Genomic DNA, 14,926 nt, shown 5'->3' with positions numbered 1-14,926 from the left:
GTAAACGCAGTGGTCAAGAAGACGGCGTACCCGCTACCGACAACCGCGGAGGTATTCGTAAAGTTGCGGGGCGGCACCATCTTCTCAACGCTTGACCTCTACCAGGCCTATCAACAGCTCAAGGTCGACGACGAGACAGCCGCATTGCTCACCGTCAACACCACCAAGGGATTGTTCAGGGTGAACCGGCAGCCTTTCGGAATATCTGCTGCGCCAGCCATCTTGCAGCGTATGATGGAGACAACACTAGCAGGAATTCCAGGGGTGAGTGTTTACCTTGACGACATTATTGTCAGTGGGAAAGACACTACGGAGCATGCGCAACGTCTGGACCAAGTCCTGTAGAGGCTAAGCGAGAAAGGGTTGCGCCTCAAGCAAGAGAAATGCCGCTTCGGCATAAGCTCAGTCGAGTTCTTAGGACACAAGATTGACGCTAAGGGTGTCCACACGACCGAGGAAAAGGTCCATGCAATCCTTCACGCGCCGAAACCGACTGACAAGACCTCTCTGCAGGCCTTCCTAGGGCTCCTAGCATTCTATGATCGGTTTTTGAAGAACAGAGCTACGGTTGCCGCAGATCTATACAAGCTCCTTGAGAAGAACAGGCCCTGGGCGTGAGAGAAAAAGCACCAGACTGCGTTCGATGCGCTTAAGAGGTTGATACGATCTTCAACAGTGCTTGCGCATTATGACGAGACAAAGCCTCTCCTTCTGTCCGTGGATGCGTCACCATATGGCGTCGGCGCAATTCTCGCTCAGAAAGATGCGTCCGGCAGAGAGGCTCCCATTGCTTTTGCGTCGCGAACTTTGGGAAGCGCGGAGAAAAACTACTCCCAGCTGGACAAGGAGGGTCTCGCGGTGGTTTATGGCGTGAGCCACTTTCACCAGTATATCGCTGGCCGGCACGTGACCGTATTAACGGATCACCAACCGCTCCTTGGCATCATGGGAGAAAAGAAGCAGTTACCTCAGGTGCTCTCCCCTGGGATGACCCGATGGTGCTTAAAGCTAGCCACGTACGACTACGATTTGGTGTACAGGCCTGGACGCCTGCACCAAAATGCTGACGCACTCAGCAGGCTGCCACTGCCCGCCCAGGTAGATGAACCATGCCCACCTGGAGATGTGCTCATGCTGGCTTCCACGTCAAGTTTCGAATTGTCCCTACGTCAACTCGCGGAAATGACCCAGGAAGACCCGTTACTATCCCGCGTAGTGAGAGCTGTCGCTATTGGAGAGCTGCACAGGTTGCCAAAACAGGAATTTTCGGCGTTCACTAAGCTTGGACCTGAGCTTTCGCTACAAGAAGGTTGCCTTCTTAGAGGTATCAGACTGGTCGTTCCGGCGAAAGCGAGGAAAGACGTGCTCGGCGCGGCACACTCTGGTCACAGGGGCATAGTTGCTATGAAGGCATGCGCTCGAAGCTATTTCTGGTGGCACGGTGTCGACAAAGACATCGAGAACCTGGTCAAAAGGTGTTCGGCTTGCTGCCAGCATCAAAGAGCGCCACCCAAGGCACCACCTCCCGATTGGAAGCGCGCGACAGCACCATGGCACACAATCCACGCTGACTTCGCGGGCCCCGTGGAGGGAAGGATGCTACTAATTGTCGACGCGTACAGCAAATGGCTCGAAGTGCGCTGCATGCGAAACATACAGTCATCGACTTTGATCGAGGAACTACGAAACCTGTTCGCGACGTTCGGCCTTCCCGAAAGGCTGGTAACAGACAACGGCCCGTCCTTTGTTTCTACGGAAATGGAAAATTTCCTAAAGAAGAACGGGGTGACGCACATTACGAGTGCGCCCTATCATCCAGCCACTAATGGGCAAGCCGAAAGAATGGTTTTCGAGACGAAGCAGGCTTTGGCCAAGGACCAGTCTGGAACATTCGCGTGCAGACTGGCTCGATTTCTGCTCAAACAGCACACGACGATTTCAGCGACGACGGGCAGAACGCCAGCCGCACTCATGTTCGGTCGCGAGCTCACAACCGCACTCACACGCATTCAGCCACGACCTGCTGAGAAAGCGACCTCTGACCACAGCGTGACTAAGTCGCCGAGAAGAGTGCACGTAGGACAACCGGTCTTTATCCGCAACTTCACAGGAAGCCCTGCTTGGATTGAAGGAACCGTATTGAAGAGGCTCGGACATCGATCTTGGCTAATCAAGTCTAAAAACGGAACGGTTCGTCGGCACCTGGATCACATTAAGCCAGGTGCAGCAGCCTACCCGACGGATGATCCGCCGCCAGACCATCGGACGAACGGACCAGCAGCAAGCGAACAATAGACACTTTTAGTTGGCCGTACGGAACAGCGTTACGTACGCAGGAACGTTGCGGGTCGCGAGTGCGCATGCGCAGAACGTTCCGTACCGCTGGGCCGCTTGCGTACGTACGCACGCATCGTGTCGTTGCGTGCGTGCGCTACGGGCACGTTACGGGTTGCGTTGACAAGATGGCGGCGCCCAGCTCGCCCGCTTCGAAATAAAAACATGTCGCCGCTGCATTCTCCGGCGGGATAGCTCGCTCAAATGGTAGCGGTTCGCTTTTATTTTGCACACTCTCGCCCACACGCAGAAGTATAAGCGATAACTAGTCCCTGTTTTTCAAATAATTTGGCGATTCTCAAGCTGTAGGCCTAACTGTGTTTACCTCGTAGCAACGACACCTGGCGGAGCACTTCTCTGGCTTTTAGTCAATTATTTCATTTTCTTCTGCTTGCATAGTTTTTCTTGGAACAAAAAAAAAAAAGACTCGCGATGCAGCCAGCTTCGTTACCAGTAATTAAATGCTTCTCGGCATTTCGATTGCTGCTGTGGTAGTCGCAGAGCACACGAGAATCACAACCTGAAGCAAACAAAACAGCGAGAACGGCTGGAGGAGGATTGGCGAGAGGCTTGGCTTGGCTGATGTCAAGAACTTTTCAAGCATCAGTTCTTATTTCTTGCGCCAGATGGCGCGGAGAAGCACGGCGGAGAATTTTAGGATGCGCTTGGTACGTCCGCTCGGAAGAACGCTAACGTACGGCTAACTAAAAGTGTGATGGACGCGCCATTCGTACCGTACGCAACGTAGTGTGCGTTGCGTACGTAAGCCCGTTACGTACGGCCAACTAAAAGTGTCTAATACACTGTGCCGGCCCCGTACGTGATCACGCTACCAGCGGAGACTTCGCATGTCCGCGATCTGTCTACAGCGCCCCCCTCCGAACATGGAGAACCGGCGGCCAGTCTGGACGACAGTGCGACAGAACCTGGCGGAGACCAACCCAACGGGTCCACGCAACAGCAAGCGCTACGACCCCAGCGTGAACGGCGCCCGCCCGACCGATACGGTGACCACAACTAAGGAGGAAGGGATGTCGTGTTCGTCGACCAAGCGACGCCAGGCCGCTCCAGCAGCCCTTGCCTCCTCCGCGCATACTGGCCGCCCGCTTCCAAGAAACAAGCGCGGGCCGGCCATACCCCACAAAAGCCGGCAGGCGTCTGTCTCCCCCGACGACGTCTGATCCCCACGGCCCCGTCGACTGGCGCATTCCCCATTTCCTTGCCATGACCGTCTGCATTCCCACAGCGGCGAAAGTGCTTTCTTGTACACTCGCCCTCCCTCTCTCTCTCTCTCTCCCTCTACGGTAATAAACCCAGTCTCCACCCACCAACAGTGTTGAGAGGTTCCTCGCATGCGGGGCTCCCACGCCCCGAACTAATACAACCATTAACAATGCTGACAAAAGACTTCAGGTGGGACACCAACATAAATACATCACAACTAGCGGCCTGAAAGGACTATCATTCCTTAAAGATGCCTTGGACAAGCACCGCCTGACGCAACGTTACTTTCCTACAACACGTCCATCAGATCCACCTTGGAGTACGGTAACATAACTTGATTCCATTTTGTAAAGAAACATAAACAAACCAGAGCGGGTGCAAAGGAAGACAGTGATAATAACCATTAATAAATACAAATTAACAGATTCTCCTCCAAAGCAGAGCCATACTGATCGGAATAGCGTAGATCCATCAATTCTGAAGAGTCCATCAACTGATAGCTTTGGTTCATTGCTTCTGAATAACTAATAAGAAACATCGTTAAAAGAAACCATGTCATTCCTTTTTTTTAGTTTTGTCTGTAATGTAGTACTTTTTAAAATTTATCGACAATACGAATATCTGTATTTGTAAACCCATTCTTGCTTTTCACGCTGTATTGCCATGTTATCCAACACGCTCCAAGTGGCTGTTATCGCATGTTGCCAAACCTGGCTCATTCCTTTGCGTTACATGTACTCGACCATCTTATATGTGCCCTTCCTGCAATAATTTTGGATTGGATTGGCAGCAACTTTAAATAAATAGATAATACTTACCAAGATTAGGATCAACCACTATGCCTTGGTGCATATAAAGATTGGATTCATGCTTACTTGCGAATGAAGGAATGGCTTTTATTTTTGGCTTAAAAACGACAGAATCAGAAATGAACCCAATAAGCTGTTACTGTTGTTTTAGGAATTGTGTCTAGAAACACGCAGCATTCGCAGTGAAAAGAAAAGTAATATGTATTTATTTAGTTATTTACACTTTATATATCACGGTAGGGGGATCTGAGGGTCAGAAAAAAAAGAAAATTAGAGGCTATTTTTGTTGCAGTGTCTCCAATAAGAGCTGTTGGGAAAGAGTCTTCACACCGGTGTTTTCAGAGAAATTTCTACCCAATGCAAAGTTAGTCCCTAAGGAACTGAACAATGAAATGGAGCATACACGGGCGTTCACAGACACGAAGTTGTAACGGATGGCCCGTCTCCGCGCTGAACCTTGATCAAGGCAGCAGTTCAAACTTGACCCGAAGCTCATCGTTATCAATGTACCCGTCACGGATGAGATCTTCGAGTGCACAGGAATAAAGAATGTAACCAGTGTCGTTGCTTGATGTCGTTGGCTTTTGATCCCATGGGTGAGATGGATGTGATTCAACTTCCCACACAAGGTCTTCCCTTCCTCTCGGATGAATTACGCTCACCCTGACCTTGTGCTTGAAAGGCCACTGGACATCGTCGTCCATGTCGCCCTTGTGCAGGGTGTACTTGAAGAGCAGCCGTACAGATGTCCAGCTACGTAATAACCTGACACCAGGAGACATGCAGTAGCCGCGTAGGTACACCTTCTCGCTGTCATACTTAGCGATGCATTTCTTCATCGCCTCGTCTTGAAGCGATTTCACTCTTTTTACGACAAACTCGCACTGCGACACCTGCGCTGCTCTCTCTCCACGCGCATCAGGTTGCAAACTTTCTTCATCTTTTTCCTTTAAGCCAGCCTTTAATTGTTCAATGCCAGCTGAAATTTGCGACAATTCGTCTCGCGTTCTCTTCATTATTTCGCTCAGTGTTTTTTCCACGGTTTTCAAAGAAGCGTGAACTACATCCGTGCATGTGTCTAAAGATTCCTTGAGTTCAGCCTTAGACGACGCCATTTCGTCATGGGTCTGTCTTGTCAAAGACGTTAGTTCTTGACGCAGTGTCTCCTTGAGTGTGTTTATGCCATGAGAGATTTCGCTTAATCGGTCCCCATGCGCGCTGATATCAACTGCCATTGGCCTCAGATATGCTGTGATTTCACCCGCCTGCCTTTCGAAGGCTCCTCTGAAAGAAGTGAACGATGCTGCCTCCTCCGCGTGATTCGGTGGAACTTCGCATTCGGATGCCGCGGATGTCGAAGTGTTGCAAGAGGGCGACCGGAGATGCGTGCACACGTCTCTGCAAAAAACGGTGGCCGAGCACTTGGGACAACGGACGGAGTGGTGTTCACACTCCAGCTGGAAATGCTGGACGATCCCTGAAGCAGCTGTTTCATACTGGCAGCCACTACCTTCATTCCAGCACTTTACCTGCAGGAGAGAAAAAAACGTCACTTGGAGAGATGGTGAAGCTGGGTATCGCGAATAGGAAATAGGTTTCGATATTGTGCGCCCTTTCACGGGCCTGAGAAATGAAACGATAAACCCAACAGATATTTAGAAAAAAGAATGAAGATTTCTATTTGCACCGTATACAGAACATGTATAGCTCGCGATGTTCACTATGTTCTATCGAAATCGTAAATAAGAATTTTGAAGTGTGAACAACAGATGAAATTATGTGCCTAACTTTTCGACGAACGTCTTTAAAAGGATGGAGATCTTGTTGTGAACTGACACACCATGTTTGAGGGGCGTTTGTAAGTTTCCACCGAGCAGCCTTGCAATAGGTGGAAAGCCACGCTCTTTTGTTCGTTGAAGTAATTACCAGTCGCTGAGGCAGCGTATGATCTCGCGTTAGCTGTAAGTTTTTTCATTTAGTTTTGCTAGAACCATTTAGATGGCAACGCATTCAACTCAAGGAAAATAATTTGACGCCACTTCGGACCTCCTGCGCCAAGTTGTTCGGTCGTAAGAAACTTCTCAATATCCAGGAAGTTATGGTTTTGGAGACCAAAGGTCGTCAGTACAGATTCCTTTTTTATGTTAAGCAAGCTTTTATTCGACGAGTAATTTTATGCTTCATAATCCGCTGAATCGTTTGATACCAGTTCTATTATTCTACACCGATTAGGTGGTTAATCTTTTTACCAATGGACCACGTCCAATTTGGCTGTTTGCACACTTGGCTATTTACAGGGAAACGAAAGTATAGTAGTATATGCGAACTTGTATGCGGCACTTTGGTGCTGCGTATAAGTATAGCTCGTTGCTATGCAACCACTTGGGTCACATAATATGGTAACCCCCTGGTAAGTGGTGGGTACCACTCATGGTTACCTATTATGGCAGCCATGTTGGTCACGTTATAAGCAAATTTGGTTTGTGCAAACGGTAACCATCGTCTGCCATATTTAGACAATGACGTTGTGTTGCATACTCACACGACCTTGAGTAGTACGAGTAGCAGCGCAAACGCTATAAAAAACAAAGGCCTGCCCCCTATAACGTTGGCGACGCTCCAGCACGGCATTTTAGGCTGCATCGAAGAGCTTCACGATGGCGCCATAGCGGCGGCGTTAAGCACATACGCTATAACTGCACACGAATTTTGAATCTAAGATGGGCTTTTTCAGCACAAGAACAAGACACGTGGCGTTCTACACCGTGGGGAGGTGGAAACGGCGAGATGTCTGCTTCGTACGACTTAAACGCAAGGCTTTCCGTCATCCATTTATGCTCGTGCTAACCAAGGAAGCACTGAAGGAGCCAGCTGTGCGAGATAAGTGAGGAACGCACATGCCTACCTGAGTGTGATGCAATATAATAAACTAATACAAACTTCATAACTGTCTGTCTCTCGGTGGAAAGCAATATCGGTAAAAAGAGCATGTTTCTCGTATTGTTCGTTGTAGTGTTTATTGCCCGAGTTTAAATCGTCTACGAAGTAAGATTTAGATTCAACAGATTAAGAAATCACGCCCTTCTTGAAGCACACTGGCAGCATCTATCAGGCCAACGTTCTAGTCCCGGTCTCGGCTAAAGCCAGAATGCTGTGTTTCAGTGGTTATCGAAATACCCGCTTTTTACGACGAAACTTTGACGGTCGCCAGGTTTACTTCGGGGTTAACCTATGCGCCACGTATAACATCTCCACCTGTGTATATGACTGGAGAGTCAGGAGATATTTCCTCTCTCCATACTAGCTCTTTTAAGTGCCAGAATATCTCGCAGAGTGTCTCAGCACTGAGAAGCAGTGAGCATAGCTAAGCGTGTATAGCGTTTGCATAGAGAAACACGTAATATAGTACATAATTTGTCTATAGGGAGTATTCACAGACGTCACAGGGGCCGCCATTTTGCTGTCTGTGGAGCACACCGAATGGCTGCTGGCGCGTCCAATGGGATTATCACCCCCTGTTCCGGCCTGCACTGCTAAAGCTACGCGCTGGGCATCAAAATGGCGCCTACGACGTCACGTGAATGTACAGGAGTTCGTGTTTTCAAGGTGGTGGTGCCCTCGTTATTTCATGGATACAATTCGTATCCGACGTTACATTACGCTGAAAAAGTGGATCCACATCAAGAGGATTACTAAACGGGGCCCTTTCTTAGCATGTACGGTCCTCCTATGGGCGTAAAATGCGTACACATGCGGGAAACACCCTGCACTGCTAAAAGAGACGCACAAGCGATAAGAAACAAAAAAAAAGGAAGCCCAAGCAACTCTATTCCTTCACATTCTCGCTTACCTCCCTTCTGAGCAGATCGTCAGCGAAGTCCATAAGGATGACGTCATGCTCCTCGTAGGCTTTCCGGTCGAGCGGGCACTCCTGCGAGCCGTCCTGGACGCATTGTTGGTAGCAACAGTCGCACAGTCCGTGCATGCAGGGCAAGAACGCGGTCTTCTTTCGCACCAGACCGCAGGAACTGCACACTCGATTCGCTGGAAGAGGCTTGAGGAAAGTCAGGGGCCTCCAGTCGAGCTCTAGGGTGAATCCCACCAGCGTATACTGTTGGCTTGAGGGAGGCATCGTTCACCACGTATGCGTCCGCCGCGCCGGTCGCATCAGGAACTTCTGTTTCCGCCCCTTCAGAGCGCGCTCTTATCTTCTTCGTGTCGGTCGTCTAGGCGACAATCGCGACTGCTTGAGTTTCCTCCCCTAGCAAGTGCAGCGTTCAACCGAGATGTGGAAATACACTGCCGATCGCTTGTGACGAAACGACTGATTGGAAGCTTTCACAGAAACCCGTAATTCAGGAACTATGCGGTACAACGGGCACAGCGTGCTCCCAGGCGAATAGGGAAGGGGCAGCCGGTAGTTCTGTTCCACTTCAAGAAAAATATCACGGGTTTGGCTGATGTTTACGACTTCTTCCCGCAGTCGCTGTTTTCGGACACATAGGTATACGCTCTCTTACACTTGACTGCCATTTCAACACAGGCTATAGCTTTTGTTGGTCAATTAATCCAGCTTCTTTCTAGCGAGTATATGACGGTCAACGATAACTATATTTTCAGATGATGGCCTCCTATAGTTGTACAGCGTTGATTGTGTCTGTTTGTAATTAATTGTAAATGTAGACCGACATAAGGCGGACGGAGGGAACGGGGTATATTCAAACATGGGCAATGGAAAAATGGACACGTAGAGCTTAGGCGAAATCTCCGCAGACGGTTCACTGTTTCGAAGAAGTGGATGATATACAACGCTCTATCCATAGGAGCTGTGAAAGTTCTCGCAAACTCACTGTACAAATGTGACCTAGTTGGTATATCGGAAAAACAATGGTATTGTCGGATAGAGCATCTAAATTGGATGTGCAACTGACAAATTGGCTACGGTGAGTTAATTAGGGGATTAATTAGAGCCAAAAATGTCCAAAAAGTGGGCAGGACGGCGCATAAGTGGTGATAAATTTTAAAATGCCGGAAGTTTGGCACCACGCGACCGGAAGTGTGGGCGAAGCCAACGCGTGGCGCCAAATTTGAAAACGAAGCGTGGCGCGAAGTTCGAAAACTCCGATGGGCAAATGATGCAACTTGATTAATAAGCCAATTAATTGTGGCATCGATAAGGTACCGAGAAGATACCGATAGGTGATCCATAAGTAATCGATAACTGATCGATAAGAAATCGACTTCCAGTTTGAGGGTCTAGACTTCCTGTCACGAGTCTCAGCTGACGTGAGAATTGTGGAAGTCTTAAGTCCGCGTCTTGGTGTGAAGTCTTAAGGTGTGACGTCATAAGGTGCCAGGTCATAAAGTGTGACGTCATGCTTATGAATTTCTCCAATGCGGGTGCCACACTGATCTCTAACGTTTGTTTGGGATGAGAACAATAATGCTGTATGGGCATGAAATGCCCGAAGACACAGCGTATATAAAGGTTCAAGTGAGCCTGCTGTACTTTTGGCAGAGTTTTTCTGATCCTGACTCAAAAAACGCTTATGTGAACTAAAAAACCGTTCTTTCTAGTTTTGATTATGCCGTAGCTTCGAAGTGTTTCTATTTACGCTGTCGTAACTACCCCTGGTTGTATTAAATTACTTAAAGTAAAAAAAAATCACCTGTGCTCTTAACAGAGAGAAAAGCAAAACGTTAAAACTTTCAATCTAGCTTTAATAACACCCTACTGGCTGCAGTCTATGAATATAAATATCTTGGTGTGATGCTGACAAAAGACGTCAGGTGGAACACCCACATAAATACATCACAAAAAACGGCCTAAAAGGACTATTATTACTTAAAGATGCCATGGACAAGCACCGCCTGATGTAAAATTGCTATCCTATAACACGTCCATCAGATCCACCCTAGAGTACGCTAACATAACTTGGTTTACGTTTACTAAAGAGCGCATAAAGAAACAAGAGCGGGTGCAAAGGAAGGCAGTGACAATCACCATTAATAAATACAAATTAACAGATTCTCCTCCAGTGCAGAGCCATACGGATCGGAATAGCGTGATCGGAATAGCGTAGATCCATCAATTCTGAACAGTCCATCAACTGATAGCTTTGGTTCATTGCTTCTGAATCATTAATAAGAAACATCGTTAAAAGGAAGCATGTCATTACTTTCTTTATTTGTTTGGAGTTTTGTCTGTGATGTAGTACTTTCTTTTTTTACAAAAATGTATAGATAATACAAATACGTGTATGTGTAAACCAATTCTTGCTTTTCACGCTGTATTACCCTGTCATCCAAACCACTACAAGTTGCTGTTATCGGTAACATATTGCCAAACCTGGCTCATTCCATTGCGTTACATGTACTCGACAATCTTATTTGTGTCCTTCCGGCAATAATTGTGGATTGGCTTTGGCAGCACGTTTAAAAAAATAAATAATACTTACAAGGATTATTACAAAGTCGCAACCATTGTGCCTTAGTGCATATGAAGATTGGATTCGAGCTTAATTGGGAATGAAGGACGGCTTTTATTTTTCGCTTAAAAGCGATACAATCAGAAATGGACCCAACAACTTGTTACTGTCGTTTTATGAATTTTTTCGAGAAACACGCAGCATTCGCAGTGAAAAGAAAAGTGATATTTATTTATTTAGTTATTTACGCTTTATATATCACGGTAGGGGAGATCTGAGGGTCAGAAATAAAACAAAATGAGAAGCTATTTTTGTGCAGCGTTTCTCATAAGTGCTGTTGCAAAAGGAGCCTTCATTCCAGTGTTTTCAGAGCAATTTCTACCTGACGTATAGGCAGTGCCAAAAGCACTGAAGAAAGAAACGGAGCGTACAAGGGCGTCCACAGACACGAAGTTGTAACGGATGGCCCATGTCCGCGCTCAAGCTTAGATCAAGGCAGCAGTTCCAACGTTATCCGAAGCTGGTCACTATCTACATACCCGTCACGGATGAGATCCCGGAGTTCATTGTCAGGAAACTGGAGACAAGCCTCGTTGCTTGATGTCGTTGGCTTTTGATTGCATCGGTGAGATGGATCTCGTTCAGCTTCCCCCACAATGGCTTTCCTTCCTCTCGGATGAATTACGCTCACCCTGACCAAGTGCTTGAAAGGCCACTGGACTTCGTCGTCCATGTCGCCCTTGTGCAGGGTATAGAGGAAGTACAGGTGTAGAGATGTCTTCTCACGCCAGAACATGAATCCAGCAGACATGCAGTAGCCGCGAAGGTACACCTTCTCGCTGTCATAGCCAGAACATCCATTCTGCATCGCCTCGTCTTGAAGCGATTTCACTCCTTTTACAAGAAACTCGCACTGTGACACCTGCGCTGCTCTCTCTCTGCGCACATCAGGTTGCAAAGTTTCTTCGTCTTTTTCCTTCAAGTCAGCCTTGAATTGTTCAATGCTAGCTGAAATCTGCGACACTTCGTCTCGTGTTCTGTTCATTATTTCGCCCAGTGTTTTTTCCACGGTTTTCAAAGAAGCGTTAACTACTTCCCTGCACGTGTCTAAAGATTCTTTGAGTTCAGCCTTAGACGACGCCATTTCGTCGTGGGTCTGTCTCGTCAAAGACGTCAGTTCACGACGCAGTGTCTCCTTGAGTGCGTTTATCCCATGAGAGATTTCGCTTAATCGGTCCCCATGCGTGCTGATATCGACAGCCATCGGCCTCAGATACGCTGTGATTTCAGCCGCCTGCCTTTCGAAGGCTCGTCTGAAAGCAGTGAACGATGCTGCCTCCTCCGCGTGAGCCGGTGGAACTTCGCTTTCGGATGCCAAGGATGTCGAAGTGTTGCAAGAGGCCGACCGGAGATGAGTGCACACGTCTCTGCAAAGAACGGTGGCCGAGCATTTGGGACAACGGACGGAGTGGTGTTCACATTCCCGCAGGAAATGCTGGGTGATCCCTGAAGCAACCGACGCGTACTCGCAGCCGCTACCTTCATTCCAGCACTTGACCCGCAAGGAGACAAGAGAAGACACTTTGAGACATGCTGTGACTATGAGGCGAAGGCCTTTTCACTGTCTCAAGGGTAAGTGAGTCGGAAATAACCGCTCGGTTGTGCGGCATTGATGTCTCTGGAATATTCTTGATTAATCTTCCTTGAATTGATTTTGAGAAATTAATCGCAGCTCCTGACGAACACTGAGCAAGAAAACCACATTCTAAATTTTCTGCGCCTACTGAATACACACCGTGCACGTTGATCAGTTTGTCGTACGAAAATCATCGGCAAAAATATTGGTGTAATACACGCTGAAAATTGTTTGCGTAACCATTCATTGCAAATTTCGTAAATAATGAGAAATTAACCAGCTGATACACCGTGTCATAGAAAAGCGGGTAACTTATCAGCGAGAATCCCGGCAACAGGTGGGAGGTCGCACTGCTTTGTTCAGCGAAGATTACGACGGCCTGCCCCTGATAGATTTGGCGACGCTCCAGCACTGCATCCTAGGCTGCATCGAGGAGCTGCCGGATAAGTCCAGAGCGCCGGCTTCAGACACCCGCGGTAGAACGGCATGCGAACTTGAAATCTCAGAGGAGTTGTTTCCGTACAAGCAAAGCAGGATGCGCTGGCTTTGCACATCCGGCGAAGGTAGAAACAGGGAGACGTCGGCCGTACGTGACTGAAACCCAAAGCGCCACCCTACATTTAGTCACATGCTAACCATGGAAACACTAAACGCACCCAGCTGTGCCAGATAACTATGGCTCCGCTTTTGGCTCTATGATTACGTTGGAAACACGATAAAGTAATGCAAAATTTATTGAGCAACTAGTAATTTATTGATTATTTTTTGAGCGCGGTTTCCTAAGTGCTTCTCTTCTCCGCTTGGACTCGCGTCCTTTAACAGAGTCTAACGCTCTGGAGCCTTGGACACAACCTTCCAGACAACGGAAAGCGGTGAAAGCGCTCCTGACTTTCTTAAGGGACTCGGGGTTGCATTCCCGCCTATAATCTTTAAGTTTTCAGTGCGCGCCCTCTGTCTCTGTGACATAGTGGTCGCTGGACACTTAGACAACTCATTTCCTTGCCGCTCTTCTTCCTTTTTTCCCCTTTGTTCCCCTCCCCAAGTGTAGGGTAGCCAACTGGGCATCGCCTGGTTAACCTCCCTGCCTTTCCGTCCTTTTCTCTCTCTCTCTCTCTATTGAGTAACTCTTCTTCTCTCCTTCGAAAGGTAAACTGGCAAAAAAGGGGATGATCGTCTGAAATGTCGGTATCATGTTTCTTGCGTGATTACACACAGTGATTAAACCGAGCTTTAGGCTGTAGACACCTTATTCACAAATTGCGCCCCTTATTGAAGCACGCTGGCACCATCTCTCAGCTGAACATTGGAGCCGCAGCATCAGCAAATACCGTAATTTCATGCTTCAGAAATTATAGAGAGGTAATAGTTTGCGAGGAGAACTTCGATACGACCGGGTTTCTTACGGAGCCCAGCAATACACCACGCATACCATCTGCAGCGGAGACTCAGGCGAAGTTTTCCTCTCACCATATCAGTTTCAGTTTCAGTTTTATTTTCAGAAAATAAATTCTGGTGGGACACCTGGGCTAAAAGCTGCTTTTGTCAGCTTGACGAGGCCTAGGGCCCAGCATACAAGGCAGGGCAAGTCACAGACATATCAGGGCTGATCAGTGGAACGTATCTCTCACAGCGGCTCTACAGGGCCCTGCAGTTAGAATAGCGACGGATATATTTTTCCAGCTGAGATACTGCAAAAGGTGCCTAGGATTTCGAATTTTTTTGCGGTGGGCAGCCTCATTAATTTACGATTATGTTTCATGGGGATTTAACGTCCCATAGCGTCTGAGGCTATGTGGGACGCTGTAGTGGAGAGCACCGGGAACTTGACCACCTAGTCTTCATTAACATGCACTCACATCGCACAGTACACGGGACTCTAGAATACCACCTCCATCGAAATTCGACCGCCGCGGCCGGGATCGGACCCTCCTTTTTCGGGTCAGCTGCCGGGCGCCACATCCACTGAATGGCAACGGCTGTTTTATGTTACGCTTCATGTTACAGATACACTTCCTTCCTAGAAGTGAATTACGTCGCCGGTTAAGGGGCTCCGCAACCAGAGGAATATTTTACACGGCTCTTTCATTGCATGGCAGTTTCATTTTGTCCTCCGATTCATGTTAAATGTGTACGCATGCGGGAGATACTGCGCGGCAAGCCGCAAGGCGCAAACGAAAAGAAACAAAAAAAAAGCCCCTTCCCGTAGTTACCTCTCTTCTCAGCAGGTCGTCAGCAGTGAAGTCCAACAGACCGACGTCCTTCTTTTCGTAGTGGCTGCCGTCCAGTGGACATTCCTGCACCCCCTCCTGGCTGCACTGGTCGTAGCAACACTCGCACAGCACGTGCATGCAGGGCAGCAACGCGGTCCTCTTTCGCACCAATCCGCAGGCACTGCATACACGGTTGGCTGGGAGAGGCTTGAGGAAAGTCAGGGGCCTCCAGTCGAGCTCCGGGGAGAATCCCACCAGCGTGTACTGCGAGCTTGGGGGAGCCAT

General features: G+C 48.3%; 2 protein-coding genes across 2 annotated transcripts; both read right to left on the bottom strand.

The window, feature by feature from the left end:
• Nucleotides 1-4,569: 4,569 nt before the first annotated feature.
• Nucleotides 4,570-8,561, bottom strand: LOC149329702 (uncharacterized). The gene is made up of 2 exons (XM_089559588.1): nt 8,218-8,561; nt 4,570-5,896 (listed from the first exon to the last, which is right to left on the bottom strand). Exons 1-2 carry the CDS (start codon nt 8,497-8,499, stop codon nt 4,829-4,831), a joined length of 1,350 nt encoding a protein of 449 aa, XP_089415714.1. The 5' UTR covers nt 8,500-8,561; the 3' UTR covers nt 4,570-4,828.
• Nucleotides 8,562-11,199: 2,638 nt separating this feature from the next.
• LOC149329701 (uncharacterized) lies at nt 11,200-14,926 on the bottom strand. Its single transcript, XM_089559285.1, has 2 exons — nt 14,642-14,926; nt 11,200-12,347 (listed from the first exon to the last, which is right to left on the bottom strand). The coding sequence occupies exons 1-2, from the start codon at nt 14,924-14,926 to the stop codon at nt 11,286-11,288; spliced, it is 1,347 nt and encodes a 448-aa protein (XP_089415411.1). The 3' UTR covers nt 11,200-11,285.

This window comes from Amblyomma mixtum, chromosome 9, assembly GCF_055824585.1.
Source record: "Amblyomma mixtum isolate Tamu chromosome 9, ASM5582458v1, whole genome shotgun sequence".
NCBI lineage: Eukaryota > Metazoa > Arthropoda > Arachnida > Ixodida > Ixodidae > Amblyomma > Amblyomma mixtum.
The sequence above is the reverse complement of the archived record's forward strand: the minus strand, read 5'-3'. Positions and strand labels throughout refer to the sequence as shown.

Bases quoted from the DNA above. Each gene is read 5' to 3' on its own strand.
- LOC149329702 (XM_089559588.1), bottom strand. From the start codon at position 8,499: ATGCCTCCCTCAAGCCAACAGTATACGCTGGTGGGATTCACCCTAGAG. The intron at 5,897-8,217 runs GTAAGCGAGAAT...TCTCTCCTGCAG, and splicing joins ACGATCTGCTCAGAAGGGAG to GTAAAGTGCTGGAATGAAGG.
- LOC149329701 (XM_089559285.1), bottom strand. From the start codon at position 14,926: ATGGCTCCCCCAAGCTCGCAGTACACGCTGGTGGGATTCTCCCCGGAG. The intron at 12,348-14,641 runs GTAACTACGGGA...TTGCGGGTCAAG, and splicing joins ACGACCTGCTGAGAAGAGAG to TGCTGGAATGAAGGTAGCGG.